Source organism: Chelonia mydas, chromosome 10 (assembly GCF_015237465.2).
Source record: "Chelonia mydas isolate rCheMyd1 chromosome 10, rCheMyd1.pri.v2, whole genome shotgun sequence".
In the NCBI taxonomy this organism is placed as follows: Eukaryota; Metazoa; Chordata; order Testudines; family Cheloniidae; genus Chelonia; species Chelonia mydas.
This window is the reverse complement of record NC_051250.2, coordinates 66,376,122-66,400,315: the sequence shown is the minus strand read 5'-3', so window position 1 is coordinate 66,400,315 and position 24,194 is coordinate 66,376,122. Positions and strand designations below refer to the sequence as shown.

General features: G+C 39.2%; 1 protein-coding gene across 6 annotated transcripts in view; it reads right to left on the bottom strand.

Annotated features, from left to right (window-relative positions):
- The window catches only part of ADAMTSL3 (ADAMTS like 3), a 277,102-nt gene that overhangs the window by 127,889 nt on the left and 125,019 nt on the right, over positions 1-24,194 (bottom strand). For all 6 annotated transcript variants that reach the window (XM_043524045.1, XM_043524044.1, XM_037911341.2 and 3 more), the window contains exons 4-6: positions 22,269-22,396; positions 17,939-17,984; positions 10,479-10,715 (exon numbers count right to left, since the gene is read on the bottom strand). In XM_043524045.1, coding sequence (XP_043379980.1) covers positions 10,479-10,715; positions 17,939-17,984; positions 22,269-22,396 — 411 coding nt within the window. The remainder of the gene's footprint in view (positions 1-10,478; positions 10,716-17,938; positions 17,985-22,268; positions 22,397-24,194) is intronic.

The window sequence follows — 24,194 nt, the reverse complement described above, 5'->3', positions numbered from 1 at the left end:
CGATACAACCGCATTTGCTCCAACCCCTCAGACAGAGACAAACACCTACAAGATCTCTATCAAGCATTCTTACAACTACAATACCCACCTGCGGAAGTGAAGAAACAGATTGATAGAGCCAGAAGAGTTCCCAGAAGTCACCTACTACAGGACAGGCCTAACAAAGAAAATAACAGAAAGCCACTAGCCGTCACTTTCAGCCCCCAACTAAAACCCCTCCAACGCATTATGAAGGATCTACAACCTATCCTGAAGGATGACCCAACACTCTCACAAATCTTGAGAGACAGGCCAGTCCTTGCCTACAGACAGCCCCCCAACCTGAAGCAAATACTCACCAGCAACCACATACCACACAACAGAACCACTGACCCAGGAACCTATCCTTGCAACAAAGCCCGTTGCCAACTGTGCCCACATATCTGTTCAGGGGACACCATCACAGGGCCTAATAACATCAGCCACACTATCAGAGGCTCCTTCACCTGCACATCCACCAATGTGATATATGCCATCATGTGCCAGCAATGCCCCTCTGCTATGTATATTGGTCAAACTGGACAGTCTCTACGTAAAAGAACAAATGGACACAAATCAGATGTCAAGAATTATAACATTCATAAACCAGTCAGAGAACACTTCAATTTCTCTGGTCACGCGATTACAGACATGAAAGTTGCGATATTACAACTAAAAAACTTCAAATCCAGACTCCAGCGAGAAACTGTTGAATTGGAATTCATTTGCAAATTGGATATAATTATCTTAGGCTTGAATAGAGACTGGGAGTGGCTAAGTCATTATGCAAGGTAACCTGTTTCCCCTTGTTTTTTCCTACCCCCCCCCCCCCCAGACGTTCTTGTTAAACCCTGGATTTGTGCTAGAAATGGCCCACCTTGATTATCATACACATTGTAAGGAGAGTGGTCACTTTAGATAAGCTATTACCAGCAGGAGAGTGGGTTTGTGTGGGGGGGGGAGGTGGGGGGGGGGGGTTAGAAAACCTGGATTTGTGCTGGAAATGGCCCAACTTGATTATCATACACATTGTAAGGAGATGCATCCGTATGCATCCGATGAAGTGAGCTGTAGCTCACGAAAGCTTATGCTCAAATAAATTGGTTAGTCTCTAAGGTGCCACAAGTACTCCTTTTCTTTTTGCAAATACAGACTAACACGGCTGTTACTCTGACACCTGTCGTACAGAGAGTGATCACTTTAGATAAGCTATTACCAGCAGGAGAGTGGGGTGGGAGGAGGTATTTTTTCATGCTTTGTGTGTATATAAAAAGATCTTCTACACTTTCCACAGTATGCATCTGATGAAGTGAGCTGTAGCTCACAAAAGCTTATGCTCAAATAAATTGTTTAGTCTCTAAGGTGCCACAAGTACCCCTTTTCTTGGTTGTTTCAGGGAGCCCTAACTCTCCTGTTTGGAATCCTAATAATTTTTATATGTTTTCAGTTACTTATGTGAGTCCTGAATCTGACTTTGATGCTTATTTCTAAAACGGGTGAAATAAAAGTCAAGTAGAGCATGGAGAAAAGGCTCACAAAGCTCCTTCTCTACATTGAAGATCAGCAACTCAGTCCACGCAAAAAGATGGACAGATAACAGGACCTGCATACATTAAGGAAAATATCTAATAATTTCCTGCCATCATTAATAGCACATCACCTCCACCAGTGTTATCCCTAGCTTGGATGGCTCATTAGCTGCCACAGACATTTAAAAGTTTTGGTTTTGGCTTCACTGGAGATGTAACTCAGTGAGAGACACAAGATTAATATGCTCTGTTTTCAGATATCAGTACCTTTCAGTCATGCCATACTGCTTTGGGCATGAATACATGACACAGCGTTAAAATGGCTGCAGCTACCAATGGGCTCTCTATTCTAGGGCTTCCAACACCCTCCTCCCCCCCACCTCGTGGAACTGGACTGATATTAGCGGCCGTGGGAAATGTTAAGAAAATTTCCCTTGAGTGAATGTGTCCTCTCATGTATGTATGGGGCAAGGAAGTTGGGGGTTGAGAGATAAAGAAGGCAGGGAAAGAAAAAATGAGGTTTGAGGCTTGGGGAATAGGAGCATAACATAAACCAGATTAATGGGGTTTACCATCAAGAGACATAATCAGATGCCCAAATCCCTCTGTCCTCAATACCGGGGAAAGGAATGTTAAGCAATGAAGAAAACAGAAGAAAAAGAAACGCAATACCAAATATTCACTGCGTACTAAGAGCGTTCTCAAAAGACTTCCCACATATTTTGCAACATTTTATATATGAAGGCAAGAAGCTAAAGAATGTGTTCCAGAACATTAAATCCACTTCCATCAAATAAAACCGAGTATTTCAAAACTATTCAATTTTTATGAAAGAACATATTAAAGCACTAGGGGCAGCTCTGAGATTACAGGACCACCCACTATTGGAGCAAGTGCCCCTTCCCACACACCACTGTTTCCAGTTCATAAATATACAGGATAGTACATTAGGATTCCATTGAACTCAGTGGGAGTGGGTTTTGGCCCAATGTGGTTAATCTATAAGAATGCTGTCAACTAACTAACTAAATAAATATACAGAATCAGATTACTCTGTCTCCTGCTTTTCTGATTGGGTGCATACACTTTTACTTTATATTAAGGCAAATTTGGCTTAGAGAGATTTGAAGGTGATTAAGATCCCAATTCGGCAATATACTTAAGCACGTACCTAACTTTAACCATCTGAGTTGTGCCACTGAAAGAAATGTCACTATCCACATGCTTAAGTACCTCGCTGAATTGGGACCTACAACCACATCTGTGCAAAGCTAACACAACCCCCCCAAACAAAAGAAAACATAGCAAACTGAGTACTAGCAGTCTCTTAGATAAGAAAAGTGTGGATAAGACAAATTAGAGATCAGAGGGAATCCACTACATATTTGACAGCTTTATAGAAAGAAGGGATAAAGTGGTAGGAAGTAAAAGTGCCTGCAGGCAATACTCCAGCATTAGCAACAGTAGTTTGGAAAACAAGGTAACTGGCAAAAAGTTACAATGTCAAGCAAAAGTAGAAAATAGGCACTAGATATAAATAAGGGCTTCTGAAAGACCTTAAAAATGCCTTATTAACACCTTAAATGCCTTCACCATAAGCGCTTTCTGATGCTTGGTGAACGGTGTCTGATGTGAATCACTGTATATACACACCCTGGGGAGTTCACACTGCAGGCACTTTTGGATGTTAGTAAAGTATTTACATACACACACACACACACACACACACACGGTAATGTATTATTTTATTGTTGTGTGTATAAAAATTCAGGCTGAGAATACAAAGAAACTGCCTGAATTTAGAGGTCCATTCAAAAGATAATATACTTCAATCAAAAGATATTTCCTCACAGACCCAGTTACGTCTACGCTGGAGCTGGAGATCTGGCTTCCAGTTCAGGTAAGCCTACATGCACTGACTTTGATTGCTTCAGCACACTAAAAATAGCTGTGCAGCCCCTGCAGGATAGGTGGTGGGAAAGGCTCGCTGCACCGAGTACAATCCCATCCAAGACCCTAGTTTGTCACTTGGATGGCTAATCCATCCCTCCACCTGCCCTACTGCAGCTACACTGCTACTTTCAGCATGCTAGCTTGATCAAAGCTGGCATGCGTACATGTACCCGAGCAGGGAATAACACCTCCAGCTCCAATGTAGACAGACCCACCTTGGGAAGTGGTTATATTTTGAGACAACGCGAAGCAGCACCAAGGAGAGCATTTTTAATTGTATATGCCCCAAACCTTTACACACTATGAAAAAAAAAATGAGAGGAAGGATGGTCTCATGATTAAAGCACTGGGTTGGGATTCAACGGATTTGGGCTGAGTTCTTAACTCTGCCATAGACTTCCTGTGTGGCGATATGCAAGTGCCTCAGATCCCAATCATTAAAATGAAGTTAATAAATCTTCAGCCAGCCTTGGCCTTTCTTGTCTATTTAGATTGTAAATTCTTCAGGGCAGAGACTTTGTCTTACTACGTGGATGTATAGTACTTAGAACAACGGGGGCCCTGATCACAGTTGACACTTCTATTTGTGACTGTAATATAAATAATAACAAAGACAAGGAATACACAGACGTCATTTCCATGCATATTAGTGGCAAAATTTTCCTACCAGATTTACATAAACTTATATGTGAAACATATTTTAACTGAGGTCTGTTATGGACCAATCCATTTAACTGATACTTTTTGGGATTCTTTATACTCCAACATGTGGTTAGCTCCTGACCCACATTTGCTGCATAATGCAGCTAATGCAGATCACAAAGAGAATATGATTTTGGCATAAAGGCTATCTTACCACAAAGCACCATGAAATCAATTCTTCCCATCAGTAACTTGCTTTAAGTTGAACTACTAAGAGGATGGGGAAGAGGACTTGTGACTTTTTTTGCTTCTTTCTGCAGCATAAAGAAGACCTGAAAGGTTTTATTTCCTGCTGTTTTTCTTAATTTCTAAATTCAGCTTCTCTATAGCCCACACGTCTAGGAGGACTAGAGAACCAGTGGCATCACAAAAGCCAAGAGCAACTTTATTTATTTTTGTTAGCAATTAAGTACTAAGACCAATTAATATTTTGGAAAAGGGACATTTTTGGTGAAAGCTCAACACTACTTCCCCTTCAATTACAGTGTGAGAATAATAATATATACAAACTCAGATTCCAGTCAAGTGCTCCAGCAAACCCAGTAAAGAACGGACTGAAGATACTTGATATTTTAAGGTTAAAAAAACAAAAACAAAAAACCTATTAAAAACAAATTAAATCAAAAATATTTTCTGTGCTTCTTTAGACATTGTAAGAAAGCAAAATAGGAAACAAGCCCTTTTTCAAAATATTCCTTGAAAGTTACATCTGAGATTGAACAATCCCTTAGTGAAAATAGTTGCGCATTAACAAACAAACCCAAAGGGAAAGTACACAAAATACCTCAGACTAGCACTCTGAAGAAATAACATTCAGAATGAAGGAAGTCAGGTTCAGATCAGATGACTAATTCAATCTGATTTTAAGAATTAAGCATAGAAAACAGGCAGGACAGACTTCTAACAGCTTATGATAACCATATTTAAGAGATCAAACCAAGAAATATTTACACCTGGGTCAGAGTGTGTTTTATTATTAATTATTATTATTATTATTATGTGGCAAGTGTGAAAGGTACATGACATACCCAGCACAGAACTAATATGGCAGAAGTTGATGGCACTCCACATGACAGCTAAATTTATACCATATGCTACAAAATATAGCACAGTAACTGTCTTTCTTTTAGACCACAGACTGGCTGACACTTGATGGAAAGTTCAGCTGAGAATTTATATCAGTTTTGACCAGTTTGTGAGAAAACTGCCCTGGTTATTCATTAGGACTCCAGTCTTTCAGCAGATGCACATACATGCTTCCAAAAGCATTGTTTCAGGTTGGGAAGATTATCAGTTCCAGGTGGTGAAATGAGAAAGGTTTCTGTGTTTGGCAGACAAAATACGGCTTCATGAGTTAAAAAAAAACAAAAAAACAAACCACACACACAAAAACCAAAATGAAGGGTTGGCCCTGATACAGGGATTGTCACTGGTTAAATGCTGCCCACATGTTTCTGACATGCAGATTTTTTTTAAACCTCCCTGCCCACAGACCTCCCGCACCCAGACGGACACAGCAGGAACACATTATAGGGAGAAGTAAGGTAGGAGTTGTGCTGCTGTGCTCATGTACAGAGACCAGCTAAATATCAGAAGTTAAGCGTGAAAATCTTCTTGACAGCAGACCTTTGACTCATTCCTGTTTAACATAAGAGCTCCAGATATTTTCTTTGGTAGCAGGAGCTAGGCAGTGGCAAACGAAGACATGATTGAATGGTTTGGCTGAGGTGAGCCTCAAGCAGCCCCCAAAATAACTTAATGGTTTTCCCCAGAAGCTTTTCCTTGCTGCATTCTCCTCAGATTTTACTCCCCCAGAAGCACCAAACCTCTCTTATCCAGAGAGCAGTTTTGTGGTCTCATGTTTTTGTTTGATAAGGGGTTTTATTTAGTTTGAATCCATCTGTTACGTGAAGTACATCTAGTGAATGAGAAATCAAGCTGGACAACACTGATTTAATGCTACAGTAAATATGTACTGTACTAAGGAGAGTATACTAGGATCTGGGTTGAATGAGAGAATTAGTGAACCAGATCAACCCCACTAAGAATATGAAAACAAATGGAAGTGAAATCATGCTTATGTTAACAAGGCTGAGATCTTATAAAACTTGCCAACATTTTAAGACACTAAATGAGCAAAAACAGGAATAGTTGGAGAAGAGAATCAGGCAGGCCCATCGCCTCATACTAGTTTTTAGTGCTCCCAGGCACAAAAGCAAAGATCTCCACATCAGCAGTGTGACATGTTTATTTAGATGAGTTAACTATAAAAACACTTGCCAAGGTATTTGCAGTCTATGCCAAGTATATGTCAGGACTCAACAGACTGATCTTATAGCAACAACTGTGGAGAATCACAACTTGTGCTGTCTCTCTCCTTAACAGCTGTTGACTACGCAACCACATTTTTCAGGAAAGATTATATAGCAATTTGTTTATTTTCCCTGCTTAAGTAGAGGTATCGAGAAACATTTGTGTCAGCTTCTGAGGAAGTCTCCAAATATTACTTTTTACTAGAGCAACCTGCCTTTTGCCCCATACCAAAAAAAATTCCACGCCCAACTTTTACAGCAATTGGTATTATTACACAATAAATGCAATGTACTGTCATTCAATATGATTCAAGATGTAAGAAGTAATGATATCAATTAGTCACACTTCTTTAATAAGAGAGTTCAAGTACTAATGAAACAAGAACTGCAAGTTAATAAATCCTTTAAACCACGGGTTCTCAGCCTTTTTTCTTTCTGTGCCACAACAACTGCTTTTCTTCATATAAAAGCTAGGGCACACGTTAGTGGGTAGCAAGCATGGCAATTGCCTAGGGCCCCATGCCACAGGGGAACCCACAAAGCTAAGTGGCTCAGGCTTTGACTTCAGCCCTGGATGGCAGGGCATGGGGCCCTGGGCTTCAGCCCCATGGGATGGGGCTTCAGATTTCTGTACTGGGCCCCAGCAAGTCTAATGCCGGCCCTGCTTGGCAGACCCTCTGAAACCTGCATACGGGCCCCCCTGGGGCCACGGGCCCCTGGTTGAGAACCACTGCTTTAAAGTATTCATTCACCAAAGTATAATACGTTTTGATTTTTATTCTCTCTATGGAGCAAAAGCCCATACTGGGTTGTGCCATCACAAAAGGATTTCAGCAGCAAGAGCAGGCTAAAGAAGGAATCTTATGTTTGTGCACAAATACTGTGGCAATAAGCAGTAACTTAGAGGGATCAGAGAAAAAGTGTCTAACAGTTTATTGAGGTTGGATGAAATTAGGAAGCACTGGACCCAAACCCACAAGTCATAGCACAGAGCACACTAGTGTTCTAAGCATTTATTTTTTCCCCCAACAGATGCTGAAGAATCTTCGCACTTAAATTAGTAGAAACAACAATGAAAAGAGGCACGATGAAGAAGAGTTCTTGGGTCATTCCATTACCTTTAACTACGTAACAGGGCTCCCTCTGCCTGTCTCAGGAATTACGCTAACACTACCATCTGGGTTATTCTAATAACTGAACATATATAGCTCAAAGTACTTGGTATCAGCCACACAGAGCATAGGAGCACCTCGTGATACTAGAAAGAGACACTCAGGGAAGCCTTTATAAATATACATTTAAATTGTTCTCCACAAGTTCAAATACTGGTAGGCTGGATTCAAACTTCTCAGATATATAAACTCCATGCAGCATACTTGGGGAGAGGGTAGGAATTTACAGTAGACACTGGAAGTCCCATGGCGTTCTTTGTGAGAGCCCCAAAATCCTGGCAAAACACACACTTCTGTGCTGCTTGCAGTGTGTTATATCCCACATGCCTGCCACTCTGCACCCCAACAGCAGTGGTTGTGTTTAAATGATACTCTATGCACCTCAGTGATACTCTGTGAAGCACTTTGTCATCCTCCAAGGTGAAAACTGCTCTAAATACTGGAGATACCACTAAAAAAATAATAAAAATCAATATATGCCAACTGCTCCCACAGTTACTACAGTTAACTTCTATTTCAAAGATAAGGGGAAATGAGGCAGTATCAGAGACCACTGTGTGGTTCTGTTGGCAAATGCTGACTCTTTAATGGGATCACTGTATAAAATTGTTTTTCTATTTCAGAGGCAGCAGATGAATTATGTGTTGGCGTGACTGGTATTGGGAGTACAGAATACATAAAAGTCACATAAAACCAACAGTAAGGTCCAGATCACATACTAGGGTTGCTGTAATCCATGCACCAGTCTTTTGCCAAATGTGTCAAATTTTCCCCTATAACAGAACTACTTCACTCATCAGGCCATGTCATGCATTTCTAAGTCACACAAGTTTTAGGCATTTAATAGAGCAATAGCCACTTGCAGAGAGAAGGAGTCTAATTGCAATACCATATCCATGCTATATAAATGTGTACTATACATTAAACCAGGGGCACAATATTCCTTTGCTAATGGGAAACTGGCAAGGCTGGCAAGCCTCAAATATGACCATTCTTTTCTTCTTCTGTACTTGCTTGCATGGATGATATAATTCCAATTATATATATTATTGCGCCTAGTAAAATTATCCTAAAAATCTATTAGCTTAGGCACAGCACATACTGACTAGCCCTTCTACAATGATTCTCAACACCTGGAACGATTGCTTCCTGGAACAGCTAGTTCTACAGTACACAACAAGAAAAGTTATTCTCAACATTGTCCTAAGTAAAACAGGTGAGTAGGTTCCGGTTGAGCCACTAAGAAATATTGCCCACAGTGGCCCAAATAATGCCTCATATAACCATGCATGCAGAACACCCTGTGTACGTTTATTTCACCCCTTCCATGCACAAGTGGAGCTCCCTTGCCTGTGCACCACCATCCCCCACCCACCTCCAGAAGCCTCTCAGCCTGGGTAGTTTCCAAGTAAAGAGAAGAGCTGTATACTGGGTAGGCTAGAGGGAGCGGGGAAGGAACATGAGTGGAGCCAGGAGGGTTGCACACCTGAATGAGTATCAGATGGCTAAAGCAAAAGCAGAGAGGAGAAGAGATGATTAAGGTAAGAGGGAAGTTTTTTAAAGAACTGTGCAAAGCTATGGCATCCCCCCATCATGCATATTTGTCCCTGGATTGTCAAGGTGGCACACAGTACTGAGGCCCTGCTGGATGTCTTGCTATTCCAGGACACCCACATAATAACAGTAGCCAGAAATGCTGTGTACATCTTTGGGTTCCAGGCCTAGCCATGGAGATCCATGCATTCATCACCACCAGGCTCCGGTACTGCAATGGGCTAAACCTGGATATGAAAGTAAAAGCCACAAGAAAGTTTCATTCGGTTCTACAAGCAGGGGACCACCTGCCAGCTAATACAGACCAACAGCAAAATTTCAGTCTGATGCAGTGGGTGCTACACTCATTTCCAAGCCAATACTAGATTCACTCCAGTGTTAGTCTTGCTCCTAATCTACAGAACACTCCCTGGGCTGGGCCCTGACAGCCAGGCATTGGCTCTCTCTTCAAGGCACACCACAGCAGCCATGTTAAGCAGGAATTTGGTGTCTGACAGAGCTTCGCATATGGTTCTGGGTGCTGTGGGTAAAGCTCTCTCAGTGCCAGGTCTTCTATTACAGAATTTCTGTCCATAAATTAGAAGTTCCCTGGATCTTACTATACAGAAGCATGTCTTTGTGAAAGCCTTCTCACAATAAGAAGACTTGGTGCACAGGCTAGGAATGCTTCCCTAGAAATAAATAATAGGAGTAACACACACATTACCCCAATCCTGCAGCCACGGAAGTTAATAGCAAGCCTGTTATTGCTTCAGTGGGGACAGGAGCGAGGCCTTAATGAAATACAAGGCTAGGGTGAAGAATAAACTCCTTCAGAACAAGTGTTATTTTATCCAATTTGCTCAGATGCCAGAGTGATGGGCATACTAGAGAACAGCAAACTAGCTCGTTTTGATAGAGTACACAGATTATAGTTGGCTAGATGTCTGAGAACCAAGCTCTGAATATGGATGCTATTTAATATTATTAACCTATACAATATCTATGGCCATGACAGTTAGGTGCTTATGAATAAACGTAGAAGACAAAACTTTCTACAATGGGTTGTATTTAAGAACTGCTAGTGCCTACAGAAATGTTAGTAGTCATGTTCCAGGGTATAAAGATGAACAAGAACAGAACAAAACAATTTTACATGCAAAACCCAAACAAATGTGCCTTCCATCATGCCTTAATATTCTGTAATAAAAGAAAAATGTCTCATGAAAGGACACTTTAGACAGACAATACTGACATACCTGACATATTCCACTGATACACATATCCAGGGATTCAATATTACAGCGAGTACCATCTAGTACTTTTGGGGCAAGCTCCACAACCAATTGTTTCCCCAAAGCTTGACACTTTAAGGCACATGGTGCACTGGGATCATTATATACAGGAAGCCACTCATAAAAATGTCCTTGGTACTTGACATCATTGTAGGCTGAACACTGTTCTGCTCTGAAGTCACCAACATCTGAAGGGCAGTCCTAAAAACAAACAATAGGAAATCATTTAAAAAAAGAAACCACCTCTCATTTGCAATCATTGTGTCTGATGAATTATATAGAAACTACCCACGCTGGCTTGGAGAAGGATTGGCCCAGCCTAACAGACAGCCCATATAAGAGGTCCTACTTTAAGGATTAAAACAATCTATTTTGCTTAATCCGCTATTTGCTGTGAAGGTTACAGTGTAAAGCATGTTACCATAATAGTGACCCCACTGGCACAAGTTCATATCCCTAGCTTTTTTACAATGGTCCATACAGCAAATAAATTGTTTTTCAAATTGGATTCTGTAGTAAAAATTGGCTCTAAAAGAATACATATTTTTTAATCACTAAGATGAGGTCTCCAATATATTTAATACTTCATACTTTCATAGTTCCTTTTCACCTCAGGATCTCAAAGTGTTTTACAATCATTCAAGAAGTTTCATACAAAGTATGGCTTGCTAGCCCCATTTTACTGATAGAGAAACAGAAACACAGAGAAGTGAAGTGGCTTGCCCACTTTCACACAGGGAGCAAGTGGCAGAATCAGGAGTAGAGCCCAGAACTTCTGATTCCCAGTCCTATAATCTTACACAAAAACATGCTCCTTTTCATGGGAAAACAGTTTTAAAAATAAAACATACCTCAAGTTTGTCATGATGGATCATGTAATTTAAGTTTTATTTAGAGAACTCAATTTCTTCGTTCCCCAAGCACATACTGCTGAATTATTAAATATATGGAATTTCTCATTTACAAACATTTAAATAAACGATTTTTAAAGGTTTAGTACATGTAAGCATTTAACCCAAACATAATATAAAATTCTAGCGGCAGCAGTGAAGGCATACATAGATTAATATGAAAAGAACTTTGGGAAGGATCTGACAAAAGAATTTGGTGTGTCAAACAATCTCTCACGAAAGACTCCATTTAAAAGTATGGCCAGTGTCAAAAAGTCTATATGTTAGACTGAATGCATATTCTTCCAAGAATTCCAACCACACGTACATACCGTATGGGAGACTGATTCCAACAAACAAAGTTTTATTTTCATTTGACATAAAAATGAAAGACTCTGACATGTAAACTAAATTCAAGGAACTAGTTGCTAAGTGTCAGCTAGCCGTGCTGCACCTGAACAATGCATCAATGCCATTCAGATTGATGGATTTAAATCCTCCCTGGAAAATGCTAATGCATTTACAACTACATTTCACAGCACTGGCTACAGCTTGCAGTAGCTGGAAGAGAGATTTATATGAGAAGGGTAAGATTTCCTCTCCGATTATGAGTCCCTTTTAAAGGCATCCTCTTGCCGCCGCCTCAACCACATGCATACAGCAGGATGAACTGCAGAGAAGCCATTTCATTAGCCTACACCACTTTGCAATGCTCTACCTTGTTTATTTTAGTTTTAGTATGAAGTAGTAATCAAATTATGTTACTGGCTTCTTTGTACAACGTGTAAAATATTTTATTAAAACAATAATCCTTAATGTTTCAGACTGGTGTGCAGTTTTAGCCAAACATCTTCTGTAAGTCAATGGGTCCCATGCAGTAAAACCCCTGCCAGTGCTTTGAAACTTCATCCAGCACTAACCCTTAACAGTGAAAGTAGCTCAAAAAGATGTTACTACATTGCATTATTATTGTATTTAACATAGGGCAATTTCATTTGGCAGTTATGAGTCAGATTTGTTTAGAAAATCCACAGTGAGTGAAAAAGAGAAGTTACTTAGCTGTAGCTCACGAAAGCTTATACTGAGATAAATTGGTTAGTCTCTAAGGTGCCACAAGTCCTCCTTTTCTTTTTGCGAATACAGACTAACACTGCTGCTACTCTGAAACTTAACAATTACTGTAGCTCTTTGAGTGTGTTGCCTCTGCACATTCCTACAAATGGGAATATGCAGAGGCTACCTCAAATAACATCATACATATGCTGCACCAAATTCTTCTCTCATGTGCAGCACTCCCACTTCAGAGAAATTCACAGGACTTTCACTGTTATAATTGACAACAGAATTTGACTGTCTCATATCTTCCACAGAAGAGAACCTAAAGAGCAGAGAGGAGTCAAGAGACCCTAAAGTTTTTATGGGCACAGCACGGTTCTCTTCTGTCACAGCAAATTCAGTTGCAGCTAGAGGAGAAGAATAACTTATGGAAGTCAGTTCTGAGTCAAGTTAGAAGTTGCATGTCAGACTACAGAGCAGTGCCACTCAGCTCTAAGCAGCTGCAGAGCCACCTTTCCATCACACAGACAGAAGCATAGACAGCCACCCACAAAATAAGTAGGGAGTGATGTCATTAGACAGGGTTGTGACATGATGTTGTTACAACTCATGATCACCAGGTGCTGATGCAATGTCAGGACATAAACATCATAATGTCAAGACATCACTCACCGGTTATTTTGCAGCTCCCACCAGCTCAACACTACACAACAGCTACTTTTTCCTCCCACTCACTTCTTGCTGCTTGAAAGAAGAGATATTTCTCTTTTTTCCCTATTCTCTCTTGGCTACTTGGAGGGACATGAAGGAACCATGGCAGCTCTTGTTTCTTTGCTCACTCCACCTGCCTCACATTTCAGCTTTACTCAAACATAGAGACTCAACAAGTGCCCCAGGAGTGACCCCAAAGAACTACATTTTTATTATTTACTATTTGTATTATAGCAGCACCTAGAGACCAACCAAGATCGGGGCCCTGTTGTGCTATGTACAGTACACATATATAGAGACAGCAGAGCTTACAATCTAAACAGAGAAGATAGACAAGAGGTGGGAAGAAAGGGACGTAGAGGATACAAGCAGAGTGAACAATATAATGATTTGTGAAAAATATGACGGTTTGCAAACGTTAGTTCCAATTTTGTGGGAAGAGGGCGATTAGATAAACAGAAAGGAAAGGAGAGAAGATGTGAATGGAAAGAGGTTCAAAAGTTCAGAAAACAGGCATGAAAGGCGGCCTGAGGGAAGTGATTGCACTAATCAGCTACGTGTGGCCTGAGAGCCATAGGTTCTACGGTGATGAGTGCATCAGCGGCATGATTGCTACAGCTAAAATTAAAAGTGAGTGATACAGGAACATAGATGAGAGATATACAGATAGAAATATTATTGGACTAAAAATATTTATAGGTCAGCCAAGATGCTCAGAGTGGGGTACAATGAGGTTAACATTACTTAGTGATTAATATGTGAAAGCGAAGGAGAGGATTTCATAGATTCATAGATATTTAGGTCAGAAGGGACCATTATGATCATCTAGTCTGACCTCCTGCACGATGGGCAAGATTTGAATGCACTGTATTTTGAACAGGTGTAAGAATTATCTGTGCATAATGGAAGTTGATAATGGAGTTTGTGTGGGCAAATCTCTGTTACTACATAGTGTTATTTCTGACTCGGGGAAAGTCACTCTGGCAAATAAACGTGACTTTCTGGCACATAAGAACACAAAATGTATGCAGAAATGTCCCAAATAACTTGTTCTATGAATAGGACCCTAAGGGATTATCTTTAACACTTCCACATACTGCACATCATAGCATTAGAATTTAACAGTGTATATGAAAATGGAAATATAAAACAGAGGGCTTAAGAAAGATTGAAAATCTCACTGGGTAGCGTATAATGAATAGCCTATATAGTTTATTTCTCTGAAGTACCCATAAAAAGGTTTGACACATGCATACATTTTTAAAGAATCAAGTAACTGGAATCAGAGTTATGATCAAAAAAGGTAAGCAGGTTTATAATGTAGATTAATGTAGGTTTATAATGTAGATTTCTTTTGTTCAAACTCATTTTCTGATTGAAATATCATGAATATTACTCTGGGACCTCCATACGGTGCTTGAGTTTTGTGAACTTACTACTATTTTATTAGAAATCCAGATGAAACCAATTTTCTGGTAAAATGATTCTTGTTCTTTTCATTAAAATCACATATATATTAAGTTGTGCTTCATTTGTACTCCTCAATATAGATTTTAGTGGTGCAATGTATCATGTAGCAAAATTACATTTGCAGACAATCAGTTTTATGCAGTATATATACTGAATTTCTCATGTGGTTAACAATAACACCTACTAACACAGAAAGAAGATGGTATAAAATCCTAATTTTCAAACTAAAATTGTGCTCATAGAAGAAGTATTCTTTTAAAATAATACTATAGATATAACAATTCATTTTAAATAAAGTCGGGCTGGATTGGTCAGATCTGGATTAGATGTAGGCTGGAGGGTTGCATTCAAGCTAAAATCGGGACTAGAGTTCAGGTTTTAATTCAGTGGGGCCAAAATGTTATGAGCTCTTTTCTTGAGATTTCAGCCCAAATAAGTGGTAATCTCACCACAGCAACTCTTCTCAGGAGTTTTCCCATCATCTATGCTGAAAGCTCAGGAGAACAGTGGTCCTTGAGAGATTCTGGCCACATCTGAACTGAAATTGGAAACTAGGCTCCTTCCAGACATGGCACAGAACCAGAACTGTAAAGGCAGGTTCAGACCTCAATCAGATTCTGAACTACCACAACATTCAAAGGGATTCAGATTCAAGGTTCCAGTTTGGGGCCACCTGTCACTTTAAAATATAAAATTCAAACACTCATTGATTTCAGTGGGACTAGGAATTCACCCTGAATATCTAACTACTTCAATTTTATAAACCAGACTGTTAATTCTCAAAATCAATCCTTTAAATGCATCATCCTTTAAATCCTGAGTGCCCGCAATAGCTCTAACTTTGTGATTGCTCAAGCTTTCGAAAATGCAGCCCTCCGTTTATTACATAAAGATGCTCACAGATGGGTCTCAAATGTTTCTTCCCTTTTTCTATATGCTGCATGTGTATTTTTTTTCTGTTGTTGCTTTTGCACGATGAGTCACAGATTTTATGTTTAATTTTTTGTATTAGTGTATAGGTAGAGTTACAGTACATATGTTCAAATGAGCCTAGGCATTATTTCTTTATACACGGCACAGAGTTTATCCAGATCAGGAATGCACCAAATGTATAATTTATACAGTGGCTTGTTTATTTTAGTGCCTGAGTACTTGCTGGCTGCATTTTTGTTTATGACAGCTCAAACTACTTATGTTATTTTCTTGTACATGGTATTTTCATTTTGGGATCATAGCTGTTGTAGCTGATATTAGCTGATATTACCCTTTTACTCTTGAAAGGGTGAGTGACTGGATTTATTTCCAGAATCCAATGTTTGCATGCATTGGGCTTGACTCAAATGGTTTCCACTAGCTTCTGCCAGCAGAAACCTGGGCTTCTGGCCCCAGTGGTGGAAAGTTAAGCGCAAGCTGGGGTGCATGGTATCAAAGCAATTCAAGGTGCTTGTGTGCCCCATTCTGCAGGGGTCTACTAGTGACTGGAGAATTGGGAGCCCTAGGGCCTCACACTCCACTAAAGGTACCACCCACAGGGACCTGACTGGAGGATCTCTGGAGTCCCTGATTGAGCTGGGTCCAGTATTTAAGCTGGAGAGAGACATAGGAAATTATCTGTGCAACAAGTGGAACCTAGCTTGCTGCTGATACAGAGTCTGCCATATGCAACCTGACTCCCTGCCTCATCCTGTTTCCTGACTTTGACCCATCCCAGTTCCTGCCCTCAGCCTTGTTCTGCCCCTGAACACTGTCACCTTGGTGACTGACTGCTCTGGTGCCAACCCTAGGCTAAGGCTCTTTGGCTTCCAACTCAGCGCTGATCCTTGGCTTTAGCTCCTATTTCCTGTCTGACCCCGCCTCCAGCAGCTGACTCCTGACCTATCCATTCATTTCTGATTCCTAAACACCACAACAGGTCAGAAGTCCCAGTCACTAGTACCGGTCATCCACAGACCCTGATAGCCAGATGGCACATCAGAGAAAGTAGGTGTGGTGTGTTGAGTATTGGGTGTAGCCAGGGCTCCCTGGAGATGTAGTGATTCACCATATCTCCTGTGTAGCCACCAATATCAGGCCTCTGATAGTCACACTTTACCGCTGCCCACTACTGAGGCTGGCACCATCTGCACTTCACTGGGTAAAATTGCACTGCAAGCCTCACTGGTTAAGGGGTGCTTGTGTGAAAACAGTTGCCCCTTCCCCAGAATCAGTGGGGCTGAATCAAGTTCACAACAACAAAACATAAATGGGGATCTTTTTAAATAATAAAACTATATGCTTCTGTCTTAATTTTTTAACAACCTTCCCTCCTGTCTTGAATGGGATTAAATTACTTTGGGAGGTAAACCATGATAGGAATTGACTGCTTGTCATGAAACCAACCTATAACAATTTACAGTACATTTACGCATAGGCTTTTATTCAGAGGGATCACAAAGTACTTTACTAACTACAAACCAAAGAAATGCAGCAACTTCTGGGAGAAATGTGACAGCTATTTAACAGCACAAAACAACATAACAAGACAATTTAGCACAACACAGGGATAATTTAGTTGGGGATTGGTCCTGCTTTGAGCAAGGGATTGGACTAGATGAGCTCCTGAGGTCTCTTCCAACCCTAATCTTCTATAATTCTATGAAGTGTGCCATATACAATTGATTTTCATAAACACATGTGCAAAAATGCATGCAAAATTTCCACATGCAATTATCGCAGTTATGACAACAGCATACCCACATGTCAACTCATATATGAATTTACTGAAACTGCTTACACAATTGTGGGAATTGCGCATGAAATATAATATACAAAATTGTGTGTGTAAGCAAGAAAATCTGGGCCTGACAGTGCAGAGGAAATACTGGTAGTAATTACCCAATTTGAAATTTGAAAAGGGCACAGGGGTTAGTGTCCTTGCTCTTGTGAAAAGTGCCATGGGATCTTTCATGACCACAAGTGCTCAAGAACTCAGTTTTATGCCTCATCTGAAAGGCAAAGGTACTAGCTAGTTTAGGATGAAAACAGATTAATTAGCCTAATAATTCACATAAAATATTCTCAATCATAAATGGCATAAAATTCCACAATATAATGTCCGTTCAGGAAACGTAAATTCGAAACCTGATAGTGTCAATTAGGCAAAGAGTCAAATCTTTAACAGTGGGCAATAATACAGAATGGGAAGAAAATGATCCACCATTAGATTTCAAACAAGAATTAGAATTTATGAAACTTTACGTATTATTTGATTTGAAGAAATAAGAAAAGTAGTAAAACTAAATTACAGGCCAGACTCACGTTATTGCTGCAGGTTTTGTATCGAATATTCCGACCTTCACAATTCCTGAAAAACACAAGGGCTTTGACTAGAAGTAATAGTTAAAAAAATAGCATGTTTTACAACTAGTTATTCTCTTGAAAACTGGAATTTTATTACTACAGCCGTTACATAATCTGTCCCCAAAATGCAAGGTTTAAACACAAACCTCCACCATAGGTTTTGGGAACTGAATAGGTTACATTGCTGTCCACCTTATGAAACACAGTTTGGCTTTTCCTGTTAGGTTTCATTTATATTGTGATCCTAACCCTTTGCAAAGTTTATGAAAGACAAATTTACTTTCTGAGAAGGTTTCACAGTGTACCCTACACCTGATTCTGAGCCTAACTCAATGGACTTCAATAGAATTTCTTCTGATGTACGTGGGGCAAGTCAGAGAAGAATCTACATTCTGCACATAACTAATGTGTATTGATTTCATTTTGATCATTTTTGTTTTTGCAAAGAAACAGCCGCCTGCATTTCAACCCAAACTTCTTCCTTTTCTCTCCCATTTTTCTCCAGTGGTGTGCGCAATTCTCCTGACCCACAGCCAAATGAGCAGAATGCATTAGAAAAACTTCCTCTAGACTCATACCAGTCTTATTTGAACTGAAACACTATAAAGGTAATGTACGTATTTCTCCAATGACCATAAAATGAAATGCATGTAGCCTAGACAATTCAAGTCTTTTACAGTCTTCTGTTGGAAGCTGAAATGGCACTGATTTAAAAAGGGAATTGTCGTATAACTGTCATTTCATTTAAGCACTGTAACCTCTTTGTATTTATATATGTATCAGTGGAGGCTTACACACCACTGATTAAGGGCTAGGTTTGCCACCCTTACACAGAGCACTTAATTCATAAGCAGCCCCACTGGCTGGAACTTTTCATGGAATAAGGCACTACCCATCATGAGTACAGGTGATTGAATCTAGCCCTAAATCCTAAATTCTGATTTTAAATGACTTGATAAGCAATTAGTTAAAATTAACATTGTTTCTAAAACTTAGAATAGTTTTAGTGTTGATAAAGAACTGCTTTCCATGGAGAGAAAATGAGTGATACCCAGTAATTTGCATCTAGTGTACTGAATTTCCTTCTTTTTGTATTATTTCCATTTCAAAAAAATTAGAAAAATATCCAATAAAATTTATATGAAACTGAAAAAAATATTACTAGAAAAAGAATGGTCAGTGGAGGCTGGAGCAAGAGCAAAGCCAGCTGTGCTGAAGAGGCAGCTCCCCTAGCCCAGGATAGCACTGCTTTGTTGCCTCCAATTCCCTACCTTGCACAGAGATGGTGTGTGTTAATTATGTTTTCAGCATATAAAAATGTGAAAATGTTGTTTCACAATGTGTATTTCCTGGACAGAACAATAATAAAAAAAAATACACAAAAAAAGCTTGGAAACTATAAATTTGTCAAGGTATAGAAAACATGTGTTTTTCCCACAGGGGAATATATTAAAAATATTAATGAAACCACACTGGAATTTATATTGCAACAATTTATTGCATTCATTTCACAGTTACTAACACATTGATAGAGTATTGCGGCTGTTTTCTGCAAATGTTAGTACATTCAAAGATCCCTGTGCAAAATGCACACTGGGAAACAGGAACTGTTTTAATAATGGTCAGCTTTAGCCATGTATTTCATATTGCTGGGACTTGACTGGCATATCACATTACAAGCCTTCATTAAGAGAAGTTGACTTTCTGGCTATCATACCATATATTGTGCAATCATAACAAAATGGGAATTTAAATACAATTAATAAAGGTTTTGAACAATGTAAATCAGCAGGAATTCAATAACAAAAACAATTATGGACCGAATGGTGAAACCCTTAACCATGTCCGTAATTCTTTCTTATAGTAACAGACCCACTGGATTACTCTTGGGTGAAAGGACCACAGGGTCAGGACCTATATTAATCCATCTTTACACTTCTAGGAATATTGAATTTAAAGGGTTATAGTCAAATACTTTTGTACTGTTTGGTGGTTTGTTTGGTTTTCTGTTTGTTTTGTTTTTACAGACTCTTCACTGAGGGCAGTTTCCTCCCAGGCCCAATCAAGGTTTGTTTGTGAGATTTGTGTGAGCTTTCTGGCCTGCGAGGTTATGGGTAAGTAGCCCTTCTCTCACAGATGTGGAATGCTATATTAGCAGGGCGGATAAAATCAATTATTTTTTTAAAAATAAATGGATTTATTTACCTTAATTTAAATAAAAATTTAATTTAGTGCAGGTTTATTTAAAACAATAAACCTATTTAAAATTAGTGTTGAAATTGACAACCTATGTCAAGGACTAATCTATTAAAATAATTTAAATTGAATACTAAAATATTATTAAGCAGTACATGTTTGCTGCCAAGTTTTAAAGAAAGTCAAATCCCTGAATGGTGGAAGTCACTGACTTAAGCACCTGGCAACAGAATTTGTTGAAGAATTAAACCAGCTTTTGACAGCAGTTGACTCTTCTGCAAGTGCAGAGAGAATATTGTCTTCAGTTAATTCAACTAATCCAGTTCAATGGCTGACTAATTCAAAGTTTAAAAAGCAACTGGGAGATGTCAAGGTAGGAAAGTTTGTTTTCTTCTTCCGATCTGTGGATAAAGGCAAGGTGTGAGAAGGCAAGATCTACTGGTTTTAAAATCTTTGAGGACATGGTGACCAGAAACAATCAGTTCAATTCATTATCTAGAGATACTTCCTTTGTTTAATGTATCAGTTTGTTTTAAAATTTAAAACATTTCAAAGTCCATTTTTTCTTATGTATCCAGCACTTTTAAGATAGCTTTAAAAACACGTTAAAATGCTGGTTTTGTGCATTTATAATTGTATTTGAATTCCCATCCAAATGCAGCTTAACACAAATCACAAGGAAAAAATAATCATCCTCTAGTAAATAAGAAATGCATCATTCACCATTTTCTAATATAATAAAAATATAAAAATTAAGAATCTAAATAAATATAAGTTAAGTTAAATAACTGCTTAAATAAATACATATAAATATAGTGTATTCTTCTGGCTATCAAAATGAAGCCCCAAAATTTAGTGTAAAGGCTACATTTAGTTCCAAATGGATATGTTCTAATGGTTGCCAACTGATGACAATCAACCTTTCTTTAGGAAAATTACTAAAAGATACAAATACAAAATACAATTAAAATAATCAACTTTAATGAAGGTTTCCTGCTTTCAGATTTAAATCATGCTTAAAATCAGCAATTTAAATTGCTTTGATTTAAATCAATCCACCCTGCTTACTACACATTCTACAGATACCCCCTTCGTCATGCAGTCTGATCACACAATGTTAAACTCAGGGGAAGATATCCAGGTACTACTGGGGACAGGCTGTTCACTAGCAGTCTGATCTAGGAAAAATTTAAATGCACTGTGTATCTGAAGTCTTTGTTCTCTATACTTCCTTTATAAAGTATAGCTAGAGAGAGAGAGATCTGAGGCCACAGTGATTAAGAGTTCCTGTTCAGTCCACCATTGCTCATCCAGGGATAGGCACAGGAGAAACTACAGTTGTTAGTATGGGATGGATGGACTGAAACCCCCTAGAACTGCATGGGAGGGCAGGGAGAATTTGAAGCCCATCACCACTACTAAATGGGACAAAGCCCCCACGGGCCATTACCCATCTCCAGCGACTGGGGATGGGAAAGCCACAGAAGACAGCTGCCCATGGGAGTTACTCCAGCCTACAGGACTATTGTAACTTCTGAGATCTTCATGGCCCCAGCAGGGCAAAGAGGACAGGAGCCACAAGGGAGAGAAGCAATATGATACATCTCCTGCATGTGGAATGAGTTGTTTTTGATAAGAAGGTGGTCGCAGGCAATCTTCCCCTTACACACTGGGCTAAAGTATACAGCTAGTTTGACATAGACTTGCATATCCCTTTTTATACTGGAGGGGGCTTTTCTGCTGTGCTGAATAGGGATGCTTTCCTGAATCAGGGCCTTAAATAGCAAGAATGACTCACTTAATGTTATAAAAAAACATTGAATCATTCTTATCATTTAAAGCCCCAACTCAAGAAAGCCTCCCTGTTCAGCACAGCAGTTAACCATGTACTTACATTTTTTCCTGAATTGGGGCCTAAATTATTTATCTGACTACTCCTAGAGATTTATAAAAAACACTAGATTTCACACACACGCACAGTCATTGGTTCACAAAGAGAATACAACAATACTTCCCAACATAGTATGGGAGGAGAGGAAATCACACCATAGTTGATGAGGAGTAAAACCATAGCTGTAGGTATGGGGCTAACCTGCCATTTAAACATCTCCTTAGAGAATATGATGCTCCCCCTCCACAAGTCCGCGAGCAATCGCTCCATGCTCCCCACGCATCCCAGGCCCCTTCTTTATCTTCATCAGAACGTGCAATTCTGGAGGTCTGTAAATGCGGGGGGGAAAAAAAAAGTAACTGAATTTGCTTGGAGTATTTTACATTCTTTTGCTGATTATTTACCTTTGGAAGATTACTGCTCTGGTACATGGCAACAAGATTCATATTCAAAGATTTATGTTTCAGATTAAGTTAATATTTTAATGAAAAAGATGTGATAGTTACAATGAGAAAAGAAACAGGCTACTTGAACATGAGGTTTCCTCAATACCAGGCCCATTGTTTTACAGTTATTGGTTTGTGCTGTCCAACCCCACACTGAAGTCTGTTATCTACTTCCCCCTTTATTACATGCTTCAAAATGTAGCTCTCAAGAGAGCACAAAGAAAGTGTGCATGGTTTTTCTGTGCCATCTTACTATTTCCTACATTTCCTGTAGTACTAATAGGGATGGAAGGATTAGATTTTTATCAGTAAATGTTGGTAAACATCAATGTCACTGTACACACACAAACCAATGACAAAATTTCCATCCATAATAATAAAAATGTACAGATAGCAAAGAAAAATGCTGCTTGAGTTTAATTTAAAGATACTTACTTTGTATATTTTGACAGATGATGTGAACAATTTGTATTTTAATGGTTATAAAGCTTTAACTTATTGAATCTCAACATCTGTCATTAAATAATTATTGGTCTGACAACCTCCCCGTTATCTGAGCTCCTCCCATAATATCCCACAACTATGAACATTATTTATTTAAATCTAAAAATTTGCTTAAAACAAAAATATATATTTTCCGTCAAAATTTTAAAAAATTGTATTCTGCCAACCCTAGGTATCAGGCAGTTATATTCCAATACTCAAATGCCAGAATGGGGATGTGGTGGTGTCATGGTTACAGGGCAGGCTGTGCTTTAGACACCTTTCAGTCCCTCTAACGTGCACCCTTCAGATGACAAGCCTGGCTCATTGCATATCTCCCAAAGAGTGGGACCCCACAATTCAGCCACACTTGGACTGGATGTCTGGCAGCCCACTTATCTACTGGAGAAGTCTGGATGTCCAGCAAACTGTTTCCAGGAAAGAAAGGGAAGACTTGAGAGGCAGGTTGGGTCCTGTGATTAAGGCACTGAACTGGGACTAGGAAAGCTGGGTCTAAGTCCTGGCTTTGATATATACTTGCGTTCGCTTATGTTCTGTGCCTCAGTTCCCGCTCTGTAAACTAGAGATAATACTTCCTTTGTCCCATCCATTACCTGTCCCGTAAAATCTTTGGGGGCAGAGACTGTCCCTGACTAAGTTATAAGCATAAAAATTAGCCCTTTACTCAGCTGAGGCCTCTGGGAGCTACTGTAATACAACTAGAATAGTAATAAATTATTATAAATAATGTATAATAACAATAAATGCAACTAACAACAATAATAAGCATCAGTAAAAGCATCACTGAAGTAGTCCAATGTAAAAAAGCTGCCATATCCATTAACACAGCAGCCTGAATAGTTTCTTTAACTAGAGACAAGGTGCTAAGAAGATTCTGAAGGAATTATGGAAGATGATATAAAGTACAAAAAAAAAGCCAGTAATCCTAGTTTATCATTCAAAATTTTAAGCAGTCTTTTTTCTTCCCCCATAATATTAATATTAAATGCCCCCAAGATGGAGTTGCTGCGAAGTGAATTTAAAACATAATTCACAGTTGTTCATAGTCTGAAATTTTGCAGATGAGCACATTATATTTTGTCCTAGCAGGGTACACAAATGATAATCCCTGCACAGGAAATGTACTTCCCAGTACTACAGACTGTCAAGAAATCTATCAGTCTGCACATTAGACCAT